The sequence below is a fragment of the Diceros bicornis genome, chromosome X, assembly GCF_020826845.1.
Source record: "Diceros bicornis minor isolate mBicDic1 chromosome X, mDicBic1.mat.cur, whole genome shotgun sequence".
NCBI lineage: Eukaryota > Metazoa > Chordata > Mammalia > Perissodactyla > Rhinocerotidae > Diceros > Diceros bicornis.
In genome coordinates, this window is record NC_080781.1 from 101644373 (window position 1) to 101666000 (window position 21628).

The 21628-nt window shown below is 42.0% G+C and overlaps 1 protein-coding gene across 1 annotated transcript in view; it reads right to left on the reverse strand.

The window, feature by feature from the left end:
• Positions 1–6073: 6073 nt before the first annotated feature.
• The window catches only part of GUCY2F (guanylate cyclase 2F, retinal), an 82349-nt gene continuing 66794 nt past the window's right edge, over positions 6074–21628 (reverse strand). Inside the window, exons 14-18 of the mRNA XM_058535283.1 lie at positions 18667–18841; positions 15111–15209; positions 11802–11896; positions 6249–6337; positions 6074–6161 (exon numbers count right to left, since the gene is read on the reverse strand). Of these exons, the coding sequence (XP_058391266.1) occupies positions 6074–6161; positions 6249–6337; positions 11802–11896; positions 15111–15209; positions 18667–18841 (546 nt within the window). The remainder of the gene's footprint in view (positions 6162–6248; positions 6338–11801; positions 11897–15110; positions 15210–18666; positions 18842–21628) is intronic.

Below are 21628 nucleotides of genomic sequence, written 5' to 3' on the forward strand. Positions count from 1 at the left end.
CTTTGGCTGGAGAAGAGGTTAAAATAAAACGGCCAATCCATTGTGGCCTTTTGTCTAATTAATGCTTACTTGATTCAACTTAGTTTTTAAGTTACATCCAATTGTTTGATGTGACATAAATGTGACCACCCAGTGCATGAAGTATTATTATTTGGCTGTTTGCCACCTCCCACTCCTTGCAAGTTGATTCCACTTGGATTAAGGACAAGAATGTGATGAGATGAGTAGCTTAGTAATAAAGTTGTTTATACTAAATCTAAGACAAGGTAGGCAGAATGGGAATCCTTGGAACAATACTTTTTGGTAGAGTAGCTTTGTGTAGTAAACTGAGTTATAGACCTGTTATGAGGTAGATAGCCATCTGCGATCTCCTCCTGCTTAGCTATGCCAAGTGAAATAAGGAACAAGTGGATTACTGAAAGCTGCCCACAATCTAAACAGATTCAACCTCTGCCACTAACAATATGAATAACATTGCCAACAATAAAATTAAAAAAAGGAAAATGGACTAATTTGAGAATTAGCTGACATAAGGTATTCTTTGGCCAAGTGGATGTTATAATAACATGCAATAATCCATGAAGTGAGCCCAAACAGGAAGGATAAAATAGAATAAAGAATCTAAAGGGATTTTGAGCAATTTTAATTTCCTTTGTGCCTTTCTGTGTTTTCTACATTTTCTACAATAAACATGTATTGCTGTTGAGATCAGTAAGAAAAAAAAATCAAAAAAATCTAAAGGGGCTTAAATAATCCTCCATTTTGTTAAGTTACATTGAAAGTACAGTAAAACCTCAAATAAGCAGAACCCAACTTGAAGCATTTGGCTTTCTTTTTCCAATAATGCATTTTGAGAAGAGGCAAATCACAAGAAAATAAGCAGATATAAAGGACATGATGAAACTAATTTAAATCTCTGTTTGAAAACCTTGTTTAAATTGTTTTCTAAATATTTTGTTTTGTACAAGGAATATAAGTTACTTAGGAAGATAGCTGTGAAAAAATCATTTTGGTCCCTCTTAACCACAAACTCAAGCCATTGTGTTAGTAGTAACAGGCAAATAGAGAAATAATTGGTTGTTTATAAGAATCAGGCTACACTCCACTAAATAAATCAAGTGGTATATGGGAGTAGAGAGTGTTTTTCTTCTCCACAAATAATTAAAATGCTAAGGCAAATTGAAGACAGCTTAGTTTTGGTCAGTGGAGAAGGCCTTAATGAAAAGGAATCCAAGAAAAGGTAGAGTGGTTTTAGATAGAGGTTCATGATAGAATCAAGGAAAGGAAGATGTGATCATGAACAAAGCAGGATTAGCAGGCTAGACAAGGTAGGCTTGGTTGACATGCTGGACTAGAAACATATCCAAGAGGGAAAGAGGGAATAGGATCAGATACAGAGCTAGGGATCAAAATCAGTGGGGCTTGTGGCTCAAAAAAAGACTTTGGCTGGCAGTCCTTATTTTGCAGGCGCATCCTTGACACTATAGTTCCTGGAGCTAAAGGACTGGACTATGTCTGGGAGAATCCTGATCCATGGAACCTGCAGCTGCAGCCCCATTCCCCCTCCCTTGCCCACAACGATCCTTCCATATTCATACTAGAGGGCAGTGCCACCTCCTCTAGAAGTCAAGTTGGGTTTTGAGTGGTACCTTTCTTTGAAACTTCCCTTAGGCCTTGCCTCTTTCTAGAAGTCTTAAAAGCTCGGGTTTTGACTGAGACTTTGCCACAAGTAGAGGATGATATTTCATGTCTCCTTCTCCTCTGCCATGTCTAGAAAAAGGAATTAGAAACTCGGATCAAGGAGGTTGAAAGGCCTTTTCTGCATCCTCTTAAACAGCTTTAACATAGTAAATAAACCACCCAAGGCTGAGAGAAGTTAGCTCCTGTGAAGAGAGAAGTAGTCCAAGGGTGCTTTGACTGAAGGTTGAAGGAAAAGCTCTGCTGGGAAGAGCTTTTGACTCTAAGCTCAGATTCAGGGTGAGTTGATAATGGAAAAATTAAACATTAGTGAGAAAAGTATCAAATTATACCTTAGTCATTTCTTTCTTTAAAAAGGCTTGTACTAAAAGAATTAACTGCTTTACTGACTGATATGTTTGGGTTCAGCCGTTTTAATAAAGAGATTATTTTTTTGTAATGAAAAGGAGGAAAAGCTCGCTTAACTACTTTAAACATGCTTGTGAATTAAGCCTTATTGCTTTGGTCCATGTGACTGTGGCAAGCCACTGCCAATAACCCCTTGAAAGTAAAATCTGGAAAACTAAAAGCATAAAGTAAAAACAAATGTTCAAAAGGATTTATTTTAGGGGTAGGGGTAAGGGCTTGAAATGCAGGGTGGGCAGAGAAGGGAGGGAAAGTACAAAACTTGAAGGGAATTGCTCCATGCAATCCACTACTTCTGTATCTTTTATCCTGACGATATCTCTTACATCTTTTCTGTCATGTTCAGAATACGACCCTGAGGCCCAGTGAGATACTCACCTACCTAGCAAGGACAATTCAGTTATGTTGCCTAGATTCTCCTTACTTAGACAGGAAAAGAGACCATGACAGTTTTGCAAAGATTTCGAATAATAAGTAATAAGAAAACAAAGGAACTTAGCCCTCAGTTATCCAAACAACACAGTTAACCAGACTCTTCTCCTCCCCTCTATTGCCTATGCATTCCAGCCAACTGAGGTCACAGTGGACTGGGATTCAGATGTATGTTTGCTGGAAGATTTTTTTTTCCTGGCACTAATCTCATAGTATCTGAGTTATAAATTATGCTCATTAAATACTTTCTAGAGATTCAAACGAAATGAAAAGGAAAACAAAGTGCCTCCCACTTTTTTCTGTGAAAATAGAGACCTTCTTATCTTAGTCCAAGTTGGGCCTGCTATTTTGGAATGACTAAATGTGGAGGTGGTTTTCTACCCTTCCTTAGGGTTCACATCCATAGCAGTTTACATTCAAATGGCCCATTTGGTGATAGCTGTGTAATGAGCAAAACTTATTAAAGTTACTTCCTATCAGCCCCCTTACACTGAAATTAGGCTTGAATAACCCTGCAAATTGGTCATCCTCAGAGGTATAGTCATTCACTAATTTCTTGCCCAGGCAGAACAATTTGTTGAACTGGAGTGAGCTTTTCCATTGTCTCACGAAGAGAAGATTCCAATCTTGGAGCCCTTTGGTCCTAGGTGGGAGGAAGAGAAAACAGTAACTATACCATCTCCATCCTAGGCCTTTCACAGGACTTCAAAATGAATGATTCCAAGCCCGCAACACCAGTCTTCTCCACAAACAGCTTGCAAATTGCTAAACTTTCCTGGATCGTTGAACAAATAAACATTACTACATTTGTCAAGTTTGCACGATTAGATGTTGCTATTTACAAGAGTTTTTACAAATTTAACAGAAAAGGGGGTATGTTAACATATAGGTAATCCTCAACTTACTAATGAGATGTGTCCTAAACATTTATAACTCAATTATTTGAAATTTGGAATGCCTTGCTCCATAGAAACTGTTATATATTTGGTGGTCAGGTTTCCAGGTCTGTCCACAAAGGCTGATTTAACCCATATGGAGCACAGTTATATTCGAGCTCTGGTGGGGGTCCTGAGTCCTGAGAGCAGAAAGAAAAGCGTGCTTTCTTCCCATTCTTTGGGTCCAAGGAAAACACAAAGGAAAGGTTTAAAAGTGAAGGAATCTAAACTGACTTTTCCACCCTCATACTTGTTTTCAACCTTCTCCCATTTCCCAGGGATCCATTGCTCTTGTGTTGTCCCAAGCCCTCCACTATGACTATCCATTCTCCAAAACTGCCAAATTCCTCATTTCTCCTCATCCCAATCAAAATGAAACTTCCAAGTTCTCCTGAACATCTAGCACAGTTTACCTTCATTATTATATGAGTGATTAATCACTCCTTACCCTCCAAAAGTTACATCTATGATTGAAACAGGAGGCTTGTCAACCCCAAAAGAACCCCAGTTGGTGAAATTTTAGGGAAAGTAACTAGATGAAGTGATAACCTTTAGGAAGGTTTTGGAAGTGGTGAATATTTGGGGATATGAGGAAGGAGCTACCAGGTAAACAGCAGGGCCCTGCCTGAGAGGCAGCCCCTGTAGTCAATTCGCCAAAGCTGTGCTCCCTTTCACAGCATCTTTCCTTCCTCCCTGTCTGACTCCACAGGGCTCTCTAAAGGTTTCAAGTTTTCCCCCGACAGCTCCCATGATGGCAGCAGTGGGTGAGAGGCATTCACAGGTATTGTGGGTCTTTTGTAAGTTGGATCTATCTCACTAAGAGTCAGCCTGAAAATTCACAGAAAGTTGTAAACATTCTGGAATAGGTGGTGTTACTGGGTGACATCAACATAGAACATTTAATGAGAGGTAAGTGAGATGTCTGGGAGCTCTTGGATGCAGGTCAAGCCTTTTGAAATTTGTCAAGGGTGCTCTTCTTGAGGATTTTTATGATTTGCCCAGCTTGCCAAGGCCATTGTGGTCAATTAATATGCTGATTAAAGCACAAGTGCTAATGAGGTCAGGATCAGAGGTCAAATCCACTTTGGGCCAATTGGTTTCACTCTGTTCCATATAGCCACAGCCCACGGGAGCTTGCCCTCTGTCAAGGGGGCCCAGATGAGTGAGTGTAAATGGCCTAAGCCACATCCATCTGCAATGCTGGGAAAGCACTACCAAACACACAGCTAATGATGGTGAGTCAGCTGCAATATCTTCTGCTGCAAACTCCAACACATTCTTAGGAATGGATAGATTCTTATATAGTACCTCCAATACCTGTGCCACTCGCCAAAGGGAAAACCCTTCAGGAGCTTCCAAACCCTTTCCTGTGAGACAGAGACTAAGACTGTGTATCTGTGTTTATCTTTGTGTTTCCTTCCCCACAGGAAAGAATGTTCCTAGAAATTGGATGAATGTGTGTCCCAGCTGCTTATCTGCTTGTATAGGTCAATAGGAAAGAACACAGCCAGGCCTCAGGGGGCAGGGTGGTAGGGGGTGGCATCAGGGGCTTCAGGGGAGCCACATGCTCACTACAGAAGCCTTTCTGAAGCATAAATATTATGACTCTTAGAGGATACTTGTGATAGTTGCAGAAATGAAGATGCACTGGGTTTCCTTAGGAGGGAAACAGTCACAGAGAACTGACAAACTCAACAGGGGCTAGTGGGAAAATAGGAAGTATGTGGATGCCTTTGGTAGTTGCTGCTAGAATTGTGATTATTCTGAAACATGCTAAAAAACAAAGGAGCAGGAGTGTGTGGAGATGCCTTAATGTTTACTTTAGAATCTTGTGATTTTCAAGGATATGTGGAGGGAGCAATGGATCTTAGGGTCAATGTGTCCATAAAAAAGAGAATAAGAAAGCAAGATAAAGAAGAGAAGAGATACTGACAGAAGCCTAAGAAAGCAATGGATGCCTTAGAGATAAATACGTGGGGAGAATTCTTGATAATTAGGCTGTTGTTGCTGCTTTGGAATCACACCATTCTAGAAGGAGAGGAGAGAGGGAGGAAATTGTCTTGAATTCAAGCCAGGCAGTCAAGGAGTAGCCAGTCTTATTTTGATTGGCAATGCCAACCTCGGAACGGACTGGACAGTGCCTCCAGAGGAAATGACATAAGCATCCTCTCAAAGATGGTCTCCCCAATAGATCCCGGGAAAAGAGGGGTCATTGCATTATTGCTGTTGCTTAGATAAATGTGAGTCTCTAGAGACCTGAGGTGGCTCACTATGTGGCCCAGGTGCTCAACAATGAAAGAGACAGGTTCACCTGCCTGATAACTGGATAACAAGGCCAGCCCTGTTGACATTCGAATGTGTTATCAGTGCAGGAGGCAAGAGTCTCTTTCAGACCAGGGCAGCCAATCTCCCTCAGACGCAGCTCGCTCTGAAATGGGCCTCTCCATAAGGTTTTTGCTCAACTCAGTGGAGCTTGGAAATTCACCAACTCCATCACACTCTGCCAACAGAGTGTAGGCTGAGACTGGCACTCAAGCCAAAGGGAGCCCCAGCTTTGAAAATTTGGCAAGCTTCTGTGCTCTGTTTTCCTGCTTACCATTACCTTATGGCTTGTTTCTCACCAACTGCCTTTCTGTTTTTCTTCTTTGGAAGGCTGCAATCTCCACTGGTTGCAGGCCATGGGCCACTTGCCTGCAGGGCAGGAGAGACACAAAAATAGTGAAGAGAGTGGCAGAGCAGGACATAGGAAGATTGTAATTAAATGTGAACTCCACTTACCCATCTTTGCCCACTGGTGGGGGCACAGGAAGGGGCTTCGTGAAGCCTTTTTTTCCAACTAGCCAGAAGGTCTCTTCTGTGCCTTTGCCCTTATTATAGAAAATGCATAAAATCTTAAACACGCTATAACCAATTTTCCTAAAGAAGTCCTTCTGGTCAATAGGGTACAAGCATTCAGTTTGGCTCAGAAATTGCCTGTACTTTCCCATTGTCACCACTCCCTGGAGTCTTCCTTCCTACATGGCTTCCTTACCATATATACCTAAGGCTCAGGCAAGCTTCATAAGCTGCCACAGCAGCCAGATGAAAAGTGAACACCATTTCAAGCTGTCATCCAGATGTTTAGTATACCCGCTGCCACATAGCTCCATCTTTGGGAATGCGGGGCTGTTTGGCTTCATAGCAACCAAACATCTGGAAGCTCAATTGAAGATTTTGTTTGTCATTTTTGCCCTGATCTTTTGGCATTAGGCAACCCATTGTCTTTTGTATCTAGAGTACATACATTCAGAGTCGACCTCCCCCCAACACTCAGCCATCCAATGGCTCTCACGAAGCCTAAAAATGGAATAGAAATGGAAAGCAGGCTATGCAACTTTGCTTTTAAGTCCAAGGCATCCTGGCTGCTTTGAGAGGTCTACATTTCTGCAGTGTTCTTTTCTTCCCACCAAGGGATTCTTACAGGTAGAGAGAGACCCCAGGGAGGCCTGCATCTACAGCCCAGTTAGTTGGTTCTCAAGAACCACAGGTCTGAGATGAGAAAAGGAGTGTAAACTCAAGCTGGTCACCCCAGAGCCTGAGTGGTGACCTCAGAGGAGCCAAATTTTCTGCCTATGCTCGGCTCTCCCCTCTTTCCAATAAACTGTCCTCTCAATGTGTTTTTCTCTCCTCCATCCAATTATCTTTTGTGTGTCCTCTCATTTCCTCCAATCCATAAGAAAAAAATGCGTTTACTAAGACTGATAAAAAGTAATGGAATGTGTTTCCAACTCATTAATCTGAAATATGGTCTCACTCTCAGCAGATCTCATTTGGAACAGTTCTAAATTGTTTAACTTAGAAATTCCAATTAGGATTGCCCCCTTTAAATATCAAATCCATTGTTCCGCATTTTACATCACATGTATGCATCCCTTAACAATAATGACAACAACCATAATAATAATTAGCACATTTAATTGGAGAAGCTCAAAGCATTTTGCAAATATTTGGTTTAAGGCTCTGGACGTGCCCTCCATGAGGCAAGTAGGAAGAAAACACCACAACAAGCCCAACTTCCATTAACTGGCACCCAACTCACCCTAAACCTCAAATAATTGGACTTTTTGGGGCCACTCTGTTTTCAGAAGAGGTGAACAACTTGAAAATATATTCACATCACTCATTCTTACATTTATTCCACCCTCACTGTACCAGGGCTGGGAATACAGACATGGCTCTGTCTTTAAGGAGCTCACAGTGTAGTTAAATAAAAACAATCATCAGGCCATGTCTTGGGCTCTAAACACAAGCCCATCTCTACTGCCTCCTAAGCACTTTCTTTTCCTCACAGTACCTAGTGCAGTGTCTTGTACAGAACAGTTGCTTAGTAAATAATCAGACTGTTCCATGAACTGAAACTCTCAACTCTTGAGCACTTGGAATACTCAAGGTGTCCTTAGACCTCATTTCGATAAAACATACTCTTAAAGCTCAAACTTGAGGACCCCAACCCCCAGCCATATTTGAGATCTAGAGGCTATCAAGACAGGGTGCCAGTCCCCAAGGGAGCTTTATAGATACCAGGATTGTCCGGATATTTGGGTAAGTCCTTGGACACACTGGGATGCCAAAACTGGTGGTTGCAAAAGAGGATGGGAGTGTTATGGACTCAGGCAAGCTTCCAAATCAAAGAGTATGCAGAGAAGCTCCAGGGGCTCTCTGAGGTTTTGGAGCCCATCCAGGAGAATTCTTAGAATCCTAGCTCTCTGTTTACGCACCCTACTTCCAAAATTCTGCTGAAGGGAACGAGAGAAGGAAAACAAGCGTGCAACAACTAAAGCCTAAAGCAAACTCTTTGACTCAATATCAATCTCTAGGCAGTCTCAGAGACCCCTCCCAGCCCCCAAATAACAGCATCTTACTTTGACCTGACACTTTTAAGACACTTTGGCATCTTCTGTTTTATTTAATCCTTATGAAAACTCTGGAAATTAGGTTTATTAATAACCTCAATCTGCAAATGGGGACACTGAGGTTCATGGAGATTAAAGGACCTGTCAACATGCAAGCATAGCTGGGACTTGAGCCCAACTCTACCAGACCCCAAATTTTATTTTATTTTTTTTACTATGACTTTGCTATTTTTTTATTGAGGTATAATTGACACATAACATTATATTAGTTTCAGTTGTACAACATAATGATTCAATATTTGTATATATTGTGAAATGATCACCACAATAAGTCTAGTTAACACCTTAGACTCCAAATTTTAAATGCACTTCCCTCCATACCATATAGCTTTTCCAACACACTGGAGTCAAGGGGCAGGTCTAGAGGCCAAAAAGCAACTGTTGGGAATTTTAAAGCTTGTGATTAATGAGCTTCCTGATAATTACAGGTCAGAAGAGGTCTCTATGTGGAGAAATGAAAGCACAGAGAGGATGAAGTTACTTGTCCAATGTCACACATTGAGTCATTGATGGGACAAGAATTACAGACCAGACCTTCTGACCTTCATGACTCTATCAATACAACCTCATTACTTCTTAACTCAATTGCTGGTGTGTGTATGTGTGTGTGTGTGCATGCTTGCATGCATGCATGATCGTGTATGTGTGTTAGGAATTGAGGGTAGGGGTGAAAGAGGCTGGGGAAAAAGGAGAAATCACAAATGGAACAGAACCACTGCTTAGGGACCTGAGAATCAAATATTATTTAGTCCCATAATTCAGATAAGGTCAGAAAGTGTCCACCTCTGGCAAGAACAACATAAACTGGCTGAGAACAACCATTTGGGAAAGTCTTTCCAGAATGTAAATCTACCTAAGAGGCCCTGATAAATACAACTGATAAGCCTAGATATATACAAAGTCTCAGCAAGGAGCTTCAAAGTTGTCAGGAAAATGGTAACTGAAACAGAACTCATATAAGAGAGGAGGTAATAAGATGACTTATCACCAGGCCATTAGGAGAGAAATATTTTAAAAAGCAGAATTGGTCAGTTAAGCACTGGTGATTTGTTGCCAGTATAGTATAAGAGGGAGTTGGAGTGGGCAGTGGGACAGCTCCCCACAGAGGCTGAGCTTCTCATCTCTAAATGAGTCTTCCCCTAAGCTACCTCAGCTTCCTCACTTTGGTCTCTTTCTTTGTACCTCACACCTACTCAATTACTCAACTGCTTCTATGTTCTCTTCTCTCACCCAATCCAATCCATATCTTTGATTCCACTAAGGGAAACAACTTAAAGTGTCATCACCCCAATGAAGGAGATGGGATTCAGGGAAGAGTGTTGTTACTGGATCTAAGCCTGGAGCCCAAGAGAAGAGGCTCTGATGGAGGAAGTTCAAACATCAGCCAGCTGGAAAGAGAGGATGTTTTCAGCCATCAGCTTTGAAATCACACCTAGCTGGCCATCAAATGTGGTCCTTCTGACCCATGCACTAGAGTGATTCTTGCTTTCCAGCAGCAGAGTGGATGAGGGGTAAAAAGCTGAATCAGAATTTCTGAAGTTTGCCAGTGATATGGCCCTATTGGGGATATATTGCATGTCCCCAAAGGACAAGAAATCCCCTGTCCCTCAGTCCCTACTATGTAATGTCCAATACCTGCCTCAGGTGGGGCAGTGGGGGTGCAGAGACAAAAAGTATCTCCCCTCCTCTCCCTTCCTTTCTTTGGGTCTTACTTCCTATCCTCTTCCTTCTTCTCATTGCTCCTTCCTTTCCCCTGGGCCCCCCGCTCTTCTTCTCTCTCAGTATCTCCTCTCAAACTCTCTTCCTCAGGAGGGCCCTGCCACCCCAATAACCAAGGCCTGATGTGGCCTTAGGGGAAGCCTCTCCCTGCCTCTTCCTCAAACTTGCTGTAGCACATCCCCAAATTCCCTGGGGTGGGGGAAACTGTGAAGCTACAAAGGGCCCTTTTGAAGTAGTCCTGCTTTTGTACTTGAAACACCCAAAGATGTGACTGCTCCTGACTGGAATTTGGGGGGCAATAAAAACCATGGGGGTGGGGGCATATTTTTCTTTTTCAGTTTTGAAAGTGGCACCTATTTAGCTCTTCATCTTTTAAATGAGGGAATCTGTGCCCTGCAATACAGAGCAGAAAGTGCTTCAGGAAACCAAGCCACCTTTGTCCTCCTCTGCTGAAAAATGACAGAATATATAGAGGGATCACAAAAGCCTTGGGTGACTTGATTCACTGCCCAAGTAATATCGCCACCCGCATCATGTCACTGAATTCTCTGCAGAGGTGGTAAAGGAACCTCTGTCCCCTCATAAGTGACTCATCCCACCTGCTGGAAGATATTCAGGATCTATTGGAAGGGACAAACTAGGACTAACCAGAAAAGGAATTGATCAACTAGAATTAGGCCTCTCAACCTTTAACTTCTGAACTCCTTTTACATGTAAATTGCCACCATTTGGGGAAGGCATGCCAATGACAGAAACAAATTGTGCATCATTAAGTGCCCAGGTTTTTCTTTGTCCAAGAAAAATCACTGAGGAAATAATTTTCATGCACAGTGGTATCATAGAAAGGGTACTGAACAGGAAGTCAGGCTTCCTGGGTTTGGGCCTGATTCTGCTATCAATTGACTTTGTGACCCTGATCAAACTCCATCACTTCTCTGGACCTTTGTTCTTCATCTGAAAATGAAGGCGTTAGATTGTCAGATCTCTAAAGTCTCTTAGAACTGGGGCAGCCAGAGGCTCTGGGGTCATCCAGAGAAAGATAAAAAGAATCCAGTAGAAATGGCAAAAAAGAAAAAAAGGAAAAGGAAAATTATTCTGAATCCCAGATCAAGTGATAGTCCTATCAGAGAGAAAAGGTGCTACAAAATGTTTGTCTTTCATAGGAATTGACTTGATTCCTCCTGGTCCTTGGAGAAAGACGTAAAGCCTCTCTATAAAACAAAGGTTCGATGATGTGGATGAAAAGTCAGAAAGGGTGGTCACTGAACAGATGAATAGAAAACACCAACTCACCAATGCTGTAGCTTATTGAACAATGTCTGGCACTGCCAAAGAGTAGACAAAATGGGAATGTAAATAATAGTGCAGCTCATTGGAAAGCCAAATTCTGGGCAATTCTTTGAGAGAGAAAGGTGCAATTCATAGTCTGAAAAATGCAGAAGGAGTTTTAACAATCTTCCTCACTGTATCCATATTTTAAAGAGAAGAAAATTAAGGCAAAAGGCAACAATCTTTTGGGAACTGCAAATGGGGCTGGAAATTCTGCCCCAATTATAGCTCTGAGTCTCAGACACCAGGTAAACTCTTTCAGCAGACCATGACCTCTCCAGAAGCAGGTGTGTCCAAGTGGTTTGATTCAAAAAACAAAAGGACATTATACCTTGAGCTCTGTCCTTCCTCGAAGCTCCACTTCATAGCCCTCACTCAGAGCTCGAAGAATTGTCACAGTGCTGTGACTAACATGAATGCGATAAGCTGGAAAAGAAAGAGAGGCATGACTTTGAATCCTTTTGGGTAAAATCAATGAGAAAATATTACTGTAACAAATGCCCCCACTTCTAAATGAACTAGACCCTAAGCAAAGTCCCTGAGGAAGAGCTTTAGTTAGGGTTTCACGGGAGGAGAAAGAGGAGTGTTGGCCTTCCTCACCAGGCCCAAATAAGGCGTTAGCTGTAGCACCTATCAGCCTCCTAGACACGATCTCAGATGAAAGGCCATGCAATAGAAAGGTGTTAATTTAACTCAGAGGGTTGAGATGGAGAAACCAGCAACCACTACTGTGCTCTCAGCTGAAACGTGACCTCCTCTGAGGGAAGTTAGGCTTCAGCAGCCTCTCTCACAGGCTGTAGCTAGAGCTGAACTCCCAAGGTTTACACATCCTACTTAAGAGACAAAAGGGTGTCTTTTCCATATACATCCATACAACTATCTTTTAATATTGCTGTCCTTAAAATAAAACATCAATGAGAAATGTCCCAAGACCTCTGTCAACATTTTGTGGCGATTGTTCATTTATAGCTACCCTTTGGGTGGATGCATCTCGCTGCGTATACACATGAATGTATTATTTTCCAACTAATGATCCCAACCTGGGATAAGAGTCTTACATGGGGAACTACGAGTAAAAATTTTTGTTTAGAGGGGCCGGCCCGGTGGCGCAAGCGGTTGAGTGCGCGCGCTCCGCTGCGGTGGCCCAGGGTTCGCTGGTTCGGATCCCGGCGCGCACTGACGCACTGCTTGGCAAGCCATGCTGTGGCGGCGCCCCATATAAAGTGGAGGAAGATGGGCACAGATGTTAGCCCAGGGCCATCTTCCTCAGCAAAAAAAAAAAAAGAGGAGGATTGGCGGATGTTAGCACAGGGCTGATCTCCTCACAAAAAAAAAAAAAAAATTTTGTTTAGAAACTAAGTATAATTCTTTGGTGAAGAACAATCATTTGTTAACTGAGGTAAGATCCTTGACTTTCCTGAAAACTGTCATCCTATGAAGTAAGATCTTGTTCAAGTTGAGTCTTAAATAAAAGTGTAAGACTTATTCTCACACACACTTGAGAAAATAATTCTTTTAGAAGCTGAGTACAATCTAAGTAGGAAGGCATGGCTGAAAAGAACTATAAGAAATTTCTGCTACTCTCAATGACTTTTCTTCTCCTGACAGCTTAGTACTGTTATTTGTGTCTTCCTCACTAATTCACGGTCACCCAAAATCTTTGCTCAAAAAGGGTTGTCCCATTCCTAAAAGTCACATGCTCATCTAGTATGTCCCGAGCCAGCCCTATGTGTGCCATTTCACTAGCATCTGGTCATCAGGTAGCCTTTCAGTAGAGTAATCCTATTGGTGGGAAACACACAGCTCAAAAAAGAGAGAGAGCTCATTCCAACCACCATCCAGTTGTGTGGCAAGGAGGATCATTCTAGGGTTGGGTCAATAGTCAATTCCATTCCAGAATCAGGGGATTCAATTGGCTACAAAGGAGGTATTGATGAAATCAATTTTTTAAATAGACCTATGACATGTCCTGGTCTCATATCCAACATGAGGTTAGAGGCTACTTCTTTACAGATCTTCAATCAGGTGAGGAGCTTAATGCCGTATTTCAGTCATAGTCATTAGCTTCCAGAAAAGCACACTAAACAGCTCCTTTAGTGCATAGAACACATGTACATGCTTCTTTGTATCCCTCACAATGCCTTCCTTGCATAGTCAGTGTTTAATAAACACCTGTTGTGCATAATTCACTCCATTTTCTTCTTTTTAGCTGATCACTGGACAAGGTGCTGTCTAAATCTGAAAATTTAATTTCTGCTCTCAGCTCTATATTTCCAACGTGTAATGTGTGGAGTTGCCCTGGTGCAGACCAGAATATGACTTCAGTCTTCTACAAGCTTACATCAGTCCAGAGTACTGTGCCAAATCTGCATTGCGGTTCCATGATCAATTTCACTTCATCTTGGGTTGCACTTCAAGAGCAAAGTCATATGCATGCAGTGGTTCCTGAATGACTACTTCCACAGCCTCTGCCATGTCTGCGGAGTTAGAAGACTTTCCCAGATGTCAGAAAATTTATTCTGACAACAGCTTCTAAGTTCCGTGCTGCCTCCTTAATCATGGCTGCACAGTCTAGATTGACTAAGACTAGACCCATTGTGCAAGCCTGTTTCTGCACATGAGTGATGAGGAGTGGGGTCAGACGGGGCACCACCCACTGTGATATAGGCCACCATATCATCAGGGACTAGTTTGCATATGTTGCTGAAGTTTGGGAAGAGCATGTCTTGCCTAGTAGCTGCCAGAGCCAGAGCTGATATGAGTTTAAGTGTTTTTCTAATAGAAAATCCATGAAGACTGTATATAGAATCTATTGTTGTTCTCTATGCTTTTCCTATACTAGCACGAACAAATGGCTTTGCTCAACCATGACAGAGGTAAAGGCACATTGTGGTTCTGACATTGTCTTAATAGTGGTAGTAAATAACTAAGAAAGAGTTGCCAGCAACAGACAAATGGCATAATGATTCATACAGTTTTCTTCTCAAAGAAGGGGTGAAGAAATGGTATTTTTGATACCATACCTATTTTGATAGAAGCTAAGGGTTTTATATACAGGCATGTTGGAATTAATTATTTCAGAATTCCAAGCTCCTTAGGTTGAGGGATTATTGCTAGCTAAATTCAAGGGGACTATTTGATGAAGCCAGAACTCCTGGGGTCCTAACTAGTTCAAAAAGGGGACTAGAGCAGCAAACAGCAGCCAGCTGGGAGGCAGCTGGCTCTGGGTGTATCTCCACAAACTAGTTGAAAAACTAAAAATATCAGTCCGTTACCTGTTTCTTTTTTCAACATGACTCCTCTAAACCCACCGGGCTGGCCAATTTTGTTCCTTTACCCAAAGGATATTTTTTAGTTGTTTTGATCAAATTGACTGGCTGTTTCAGTGTCACTTAGCTACAGCTTCATTTCGAGAACAAGAAAGGTACATGTTCAATGCAACATCACCCCCTACTGGTTTGCTGTTAAAGACCAGGAAAAATGTGTGTTAAATCTCCTTAATCTTCTTAAATTATCTTTTATTTTTGTTTAAAATATTAAAACATCAAGTACCCTACTCTTTTTCCCCCTCTCTTGAGGAAGAATCTCTTTCCCAACAGTAAGAGGTTACCATTCCTTCCATTCCTCTATAGGTACTCACGTAACCCTGTTGATTCCATCCGAGAAGCTGTGTTCACAGTGTCTCCAAACAAGCAGTATCTGGGCATGGTGAGGCCCACCACTCCAGCAACGACTGGCCCTATAGAGTATCAGACAGTTGGAATTACAGTCAACAGGTATGCATCCAACGCTAATAGAGGAGCACTGCCAAGGGAGGGGATATAGCTACATAAAAGAATAAAGTTGCCATCAAATAGCTCTGGGAATCTGAAGGAAGTTTTATAATGAATAATGAACTCTTTGCTCTACAAGAAAGCAAGTTTATAATGTTGCAGACATGACTACCCTTCTGATTTATACCTTTGTTCCAAGTAACAATTACACTCAAGATGCTTATATCTGTCAACAGGGACAAATAAGCATCAAACCCAAACCAGAAAAGCCTGGGCAGGGACTCAGGGTCCAAACAAGTTTGTTGCAAGGAAAAAATGTGACGTTTTCTTGTGCCTTAGGGTTGGAAGGAGTAACCTCACAGGGCAATCTGTCTCCCAAACTATGTCTATTAAGAGAATTATTGCTAAGACAGTTAGAAAATCTGACAAGAAGTAAAGTTGACTTTCAATCATTTGTTTTAGGTGCATGGAAGAGCAGTATGTATAAATAATCCAAGAATATTTTCTATTTGCCCTTAGAATGATTTTTGTTTTAACATTTTAATATGGCCATGTTAGGTGTTCAGAGAGTGGACAGTACTTGCAAAAACTTCAGCAGCCATACTGAAATCCTAGTTCAAGCATATCTAGAAAGTTCTTCACCTTCACCTCTCTGCTCTCTGCTCTTTTTATATTTTAAAATTGTTCAGCATTATCTTTTTGCTGTTTCCTAAGTTACAGAATCTAATTAAGAGTTTTTACTTCAAAAAGATCTTTCCAACTTTAATTTTTAAGAATAAAAATAAATAAGAATTACAAAACTTATGTTTCTCATTTTAATTCATTTCTTGCCCATTCAGAAGGATTCATTGAGCACTGAGCTAGGCATCAAGGGGAATAAAAAAGAAATGTAACACATGGCCTCAGTTCTCCAGGAGTTTATAGTCTAATTGAAGAGAAGAGACTACCAATCAGGAAGCAATTAAGCAACAACCCAAGACAACGTATGGTTGAAGCAAGGTAAACAGTACAGGCAGAAGTAATATAATAGTTATAAAAATGGGAGGGGGTGCTTATTAGGACCTGGTTCAGTCAAGAAGGGTTCAATAGAGAAGGTAGGATTTGATTTGGACCTTGCTGAGTGGGTAGGATTTGATTTGGATCTTGCTGAATGGGTAGGATTTGAGCAGGAGAAAAGGGACATAAATCAAACGTTTGTGGCCGGGATTGAGCATGGAATTTTGGAAAACTCGTACAGAAAGCAGTCTTCCTTGTTCAGGTGGCTAGGGAGAAACTGGAGACAAGGTTGGATATTGGGTTGTACAAGATGGAGGACCTGAACTACAAGAGAATTTTGAGCTGGGAATTACATGATGAAAATAATTTTTCTTTTTTTTTTCTCAGATAAGTGTATAGAATCACTGAAGTGGGGGGAGTTAAAAACCAGGGAAACCTGTTAGGTGGCTGTTGCAGTAATCTAAGCCCAAGGTTGTGAGTACTAGAAAGGAGGTGATGATGGGGGTAGGGGCCAAAAACAGGTGATAAAAGAGAGACATTATAAAAGAGAATCAACAGACTTGTTGGCTGTCTGATGGACAACCATGAGGAAATTAGTATGGGCTTATGAGCTCATGCTGGTTTGTGGGAAAAGATGACTTGAAGTTTTAGATATGTTGAATTCGAAGTAATGGTGAATCATCCAAGAAGAGATATGCTGAGGGGGGCTGGAGATGTGAAGCTAAAGCACAAATGAGAGATGTGGGCTTTTCTTTAAAAGAAAAATACTGAACACCTGCTATGTTCTAAGCATTCAGGGTACAAACATGAGTAAGATATGGTTCCTACCATCAAGGAGCTTATAGTCTAATGGAAAGACAGACAAGCACAGATTATGCTGATGGCTATGAGAAGGATGGATAGAAAGAAGCAAGAGTGGAAGCAAGAAGATGCTATTGCAGTGATCCAGGCAAGAGATGCTGGCAGCCTAGACTTGAGTAGTGAGAGTCAAGAAGAGACAAGACCGGTTCAAGAAATATTTAGCAGGTAAAATGCTCAAGACTTAGTAATTGGTTGAATGGTGAAGGTCCGAGTGAGGAAGGAGTTAAGGAGGATGACTCCCAAGACCAAATGGAACAACTAGGTGAATGGTGGTACTACCAACTGAAATAGAGAATAAATATGGAAGAGAAGGAAGTTTATGTGAGAAGAAAATAATTCTATTTTGGATGTGTCCAGTCTGAGGTCCGTGTGGAATATTCAGGCGGAAATGTTAGCATCAAGTTTGATGTACAAAGCTGAAGCTTAAGGGAGAAGGCTGAAACTTAAGGAAGAAGACATGCTGAAGCAGTGGAGTTGGAAGCCATCAACATACAAGTGGTAGTTAAACCATAGACATGAATGAGATCACCCAGAAGAGTATGTAAGGGTAGAAAAACTGTGGATGAAGGACAGAACCCTGGGGCATTTCAATATTTAAAGGACAGAGAGAGACAGAATAGATTATCAGACAATGGTAGAATATGAAAGCCAGGTGGGAGTGGGTTGAGAAATGAATTAGAGGTCACGACGTGCAAAGAGAAAGGAGACCACAACTCAGAGCTTTGCAGAAAATCTGGGAGCCACCACAGTTAGAGAGCGGGAATTGCTAAGTAAATGAAATGGAGAAGAAGCATTCAGAGTGTGAGGAGCATGTCACAGAAGCCAATTGAGGGAAGTTTTAGGGAGGATTGTCAAGAATTTCAAATGGTGCAGAGATAAGGGCAGATAGGACTGGGAAAAGTGGTGGGGGCTGAAGCCAGATTGCAACGGGGATAAAGAGGGATGGATAGTGATGAAATGGCACAGTGAGTGTCAATCATTTCTTTAAGAAATTTGGTAGGAAAGGGATGAAAATGATGGGGGAAGAAAAGGAGCCTAGAAGAGCAAAACAAAGATAAAGAGGAGGGGAGTGGAGAGGAGAGTAAGAAGGGCTAGTAGGTGACATATCTGTGACATCAAGTGAGATATCTGTCAAGATACCTGTGAATGTGTGAAGATAGATAGGAAGGATACAATAAAGGGGAGATCCTGAAGATATTCAAGCAAGCGGGGAGAAGTGTGGGAGAAAAATACTTCAGGAGTTGAGATTTTTAACTAATTAAATGAATTATCCTAAATACAACATATGCATGTTGATCTCGTATCGCAGTCAATCATGGAAATGTTGGCTCTAACAAGAAAGGTAGACTGAAAGGGTTTGGTACCTAGAACAAGGACTGCTGCCCACTTGGGTAGTGCAGATACTGGAAAGAGAGTCAACTGGGGTAGGCATAGAGGAATTATGTAGCACTAAACACCTGGATAATCCAGCCGCCAGTAATCAGAGGAGAGCTACCCTCTCCCCACTTTGCTAATCTTCTCTTGATGTGCAAGGGAACGTCTTCTGCTTTAGCTGGTTGCTGTTACCTGAGTGCAAGCCTATTCGAATCCGGACTGGCACCTCTGGCATATGCCGCATCTTGAAAGTACCCATGGAGCTCAGGATATCTAGGGACATGTTTGCAATTTCAGCTGCATGCCTACTGCCATTCCTCTTTGGGAGGCCTGAGGCCACCATGTAGGCATCTCCAATGGTCTCTACCTGGGAATCATGGGAAATAAAATTAGCAAGCAAATAACTTCTGTGTGTGCGTGAGTGTGTGTGTGTGTGCGTGTGTGTGTGTGTGTGTGTGTTTCACGGAGCTTAAGGAGTATGATGGAGGCCGGGTGTTCTTGTAAAGTGAGGAAGACAGAGAGAGGCTGTCAGTGGTTCACAGACCTGGCTGCACATTAGAATCACTTAAGGAACTTTATAAAAAAAAATACTGATGTCTAGGCCCCACATCCATAGATTCTGAAATAAGTGCAGCTACTTTGCAGTTTCCTGGCTGGCCCTAGAGAACTATCAGGCTCCGAATAATTCCTGGGGGAAGGGAGAGGAGATATTTCTGGGACTGTCCATGGATGTCCATGGGGGAGCACCCTAGGAGAAGGTGCATATGGTGCTCCCCCAGCAAGCATTTCTCTAGGTGATGTTGGATAAATGGGCTAGGACAGCCTTAAGGCAAGTATAGGGAAAGGGAAAGGAAGGAGGTAGAAGAGCCTGTTCCCTCTGCTTTGCCTTGCTAATATGATGGAGTTAATTTTGCAGTCTCATTGGGTATGAAAACTGGATCTTTTACCACCAGCTACCTCCTCCTCTCCTAGTGCTACCTCTTTAAGGGGGAGCAGTACTAGCCCTCAACCGCTTTGCAGGGGCAGTCAGAGCTGAACACCTATAAATAAAGGCAAATCTGTGCTCCTCATCTTCCCCACAGAAGTGTGCTCATTCTTTTAGGTGACTAGTAAGTTGAAGCTTTTCAAGTAAATTCAAAAGATAAGTACACTGAAAAGACTTCTTTGAAATGTGCCATTCAGACTCTGCTAGCACAAGTTTGGATCCAGTTAGAAGCCATGTTCTCCTAAGAACTGCACTCACAGAGTGCAATAGTTAAGAGCATGAAACTCTGAAGTCATACTGCCCTGGTTAGAATCCCAAATGCACTATTTACAAACTGTGTGGCTTTGGGCAAATCACTTAACATCTCTGCACTTCAGTATCCTTATCTGTAAAGTAGGGAGAATGACAGTATCTACCTCATAGAGTTTTCTAAGGACTAAATAACTTAATATATGTCAAAGCACTTAAAACCTGCCTGGTGGATGATAAATGCAAGCTAACATCATCATCACCATTATCATCATCATCGTTGTCATCATCATCATCATCATCATCATCATCATCGCCAAAGTGATATGTCTTGAAATGAGCCATAAGACTGTGGCTATGACTCAGCTCCAGAGAAAGTTCAGTAATCAGCAATAGGCCCCTCAACATGACTTTCTATACAGCCAATAACAATGATCCTTTGCACCTATGGGACTTTGTACCTCAGCATGCTTCCATCCAGAGCCTCCCTCACCTGGTACAATTTGAGAAAAGGATCCCTGATGTCAAATAAGCATGCCTGCCTGCACAGAGGAAGACAGCAGGTACAATGCAAATGCTATATGGGAGGGAGAAACTCACTGGCTATCCATTATCAGAGACTGGTTGTTGACCCTTCAGCTTTAATGAGTCAGTCACCCAGGAGTCCCCAAGGATATGAATGAGATTAGAAAGGCAAAGAGTACGGGCACTGCCTGCTCTTGGTGTGAGACTGCTGTGGGGAATTGTGGGTTGCCTAAGCCAGCATAAGGACACAGACAGGGAAGAGAAAGTATAGAAAGGGGTCTGGTTGAAATGGGGTGGTGGCAGAAGAACTGAAACTGAAAACAAATCACCAACTTCATAATTCTGCAGTAGCCTTCTCACTTCCATTTCAGATTATCAAGTGCCAAGGGAGGTGATTCCAATTTTACAGGTAAAGAAAATGAAAACACAAACAGGTTCGGTGACTCACTGCTGGTTCAATTTTGATTTCCTTTGCACTGTATTGTTTTTAATAAACAGGACTGAACAATTAGATTTCATTTTTGGATTCATATAGCCCTTCTCTGTCCTGGAAACACTCCACTCACTCCCTACTGCCGCACGAAGTACCAAAATACGTAATGGCCTCATCCCTAAGATCCCCAACAATCATCTGAACAGTATCAGCTGAATTAATTAAACCAGTGGCTGTGTTACTGCCCATGCTGAATCATCTTTGATTTTAGTTTCAACTGAATTAGCTTTTGGTGATTTCTTTTTCTCTTCAGGCTGCTTAAATTCAACAAGTTAAGACAGGTAGTCTGATTCCATGGATTTTTCCTCCACCATGGTTTCCATGTGTGCTTCTTGATTTGTTTGCAGCTCCTGCTGATTGACAGGTATGATGTCTATTTCTGAGCCCTATTTAGGTGGCTTGGCCTAGCCCTGAGGCTCTCTACCTGACCTGAAAGGGCCCTGTCTAAGCTGAGATAAACACACTGCCCTGTGTATGATTTGAGAGTTGGAACATTTCAGACCACTGTGAAGGATCCAATGAATGGAACTACTCATTCTCCAGCTCTACTTTGGTTCCTGGGACAGAGGAGCTGTCTAAAGTTTGGGATGCCTGGGGCATCTTTCTCCATCAATAAGACAAGTATCCATGTTGCAAACAATGTAGAAATGTCTCTGCACAGCTATGAGATTTTTAATCATTTTCTGCCCAGAGACAACACAACACACAAAATCAAGAGTAAGGAAGCATGGCACTGAAATGAGTGAATATAGTCATCTGTTCTCTACTCATCTCCCAAAATCTTTGATAGGAAGAGTGGAAATTGACAGGCTGGAGAGGTGGGGAAAGGTGGGAGCAAGGGGTTGCAACCTCACAATTAACCACTTCCCAGACCTCAGACCACTAGGTGGCCTTTTGGTTAC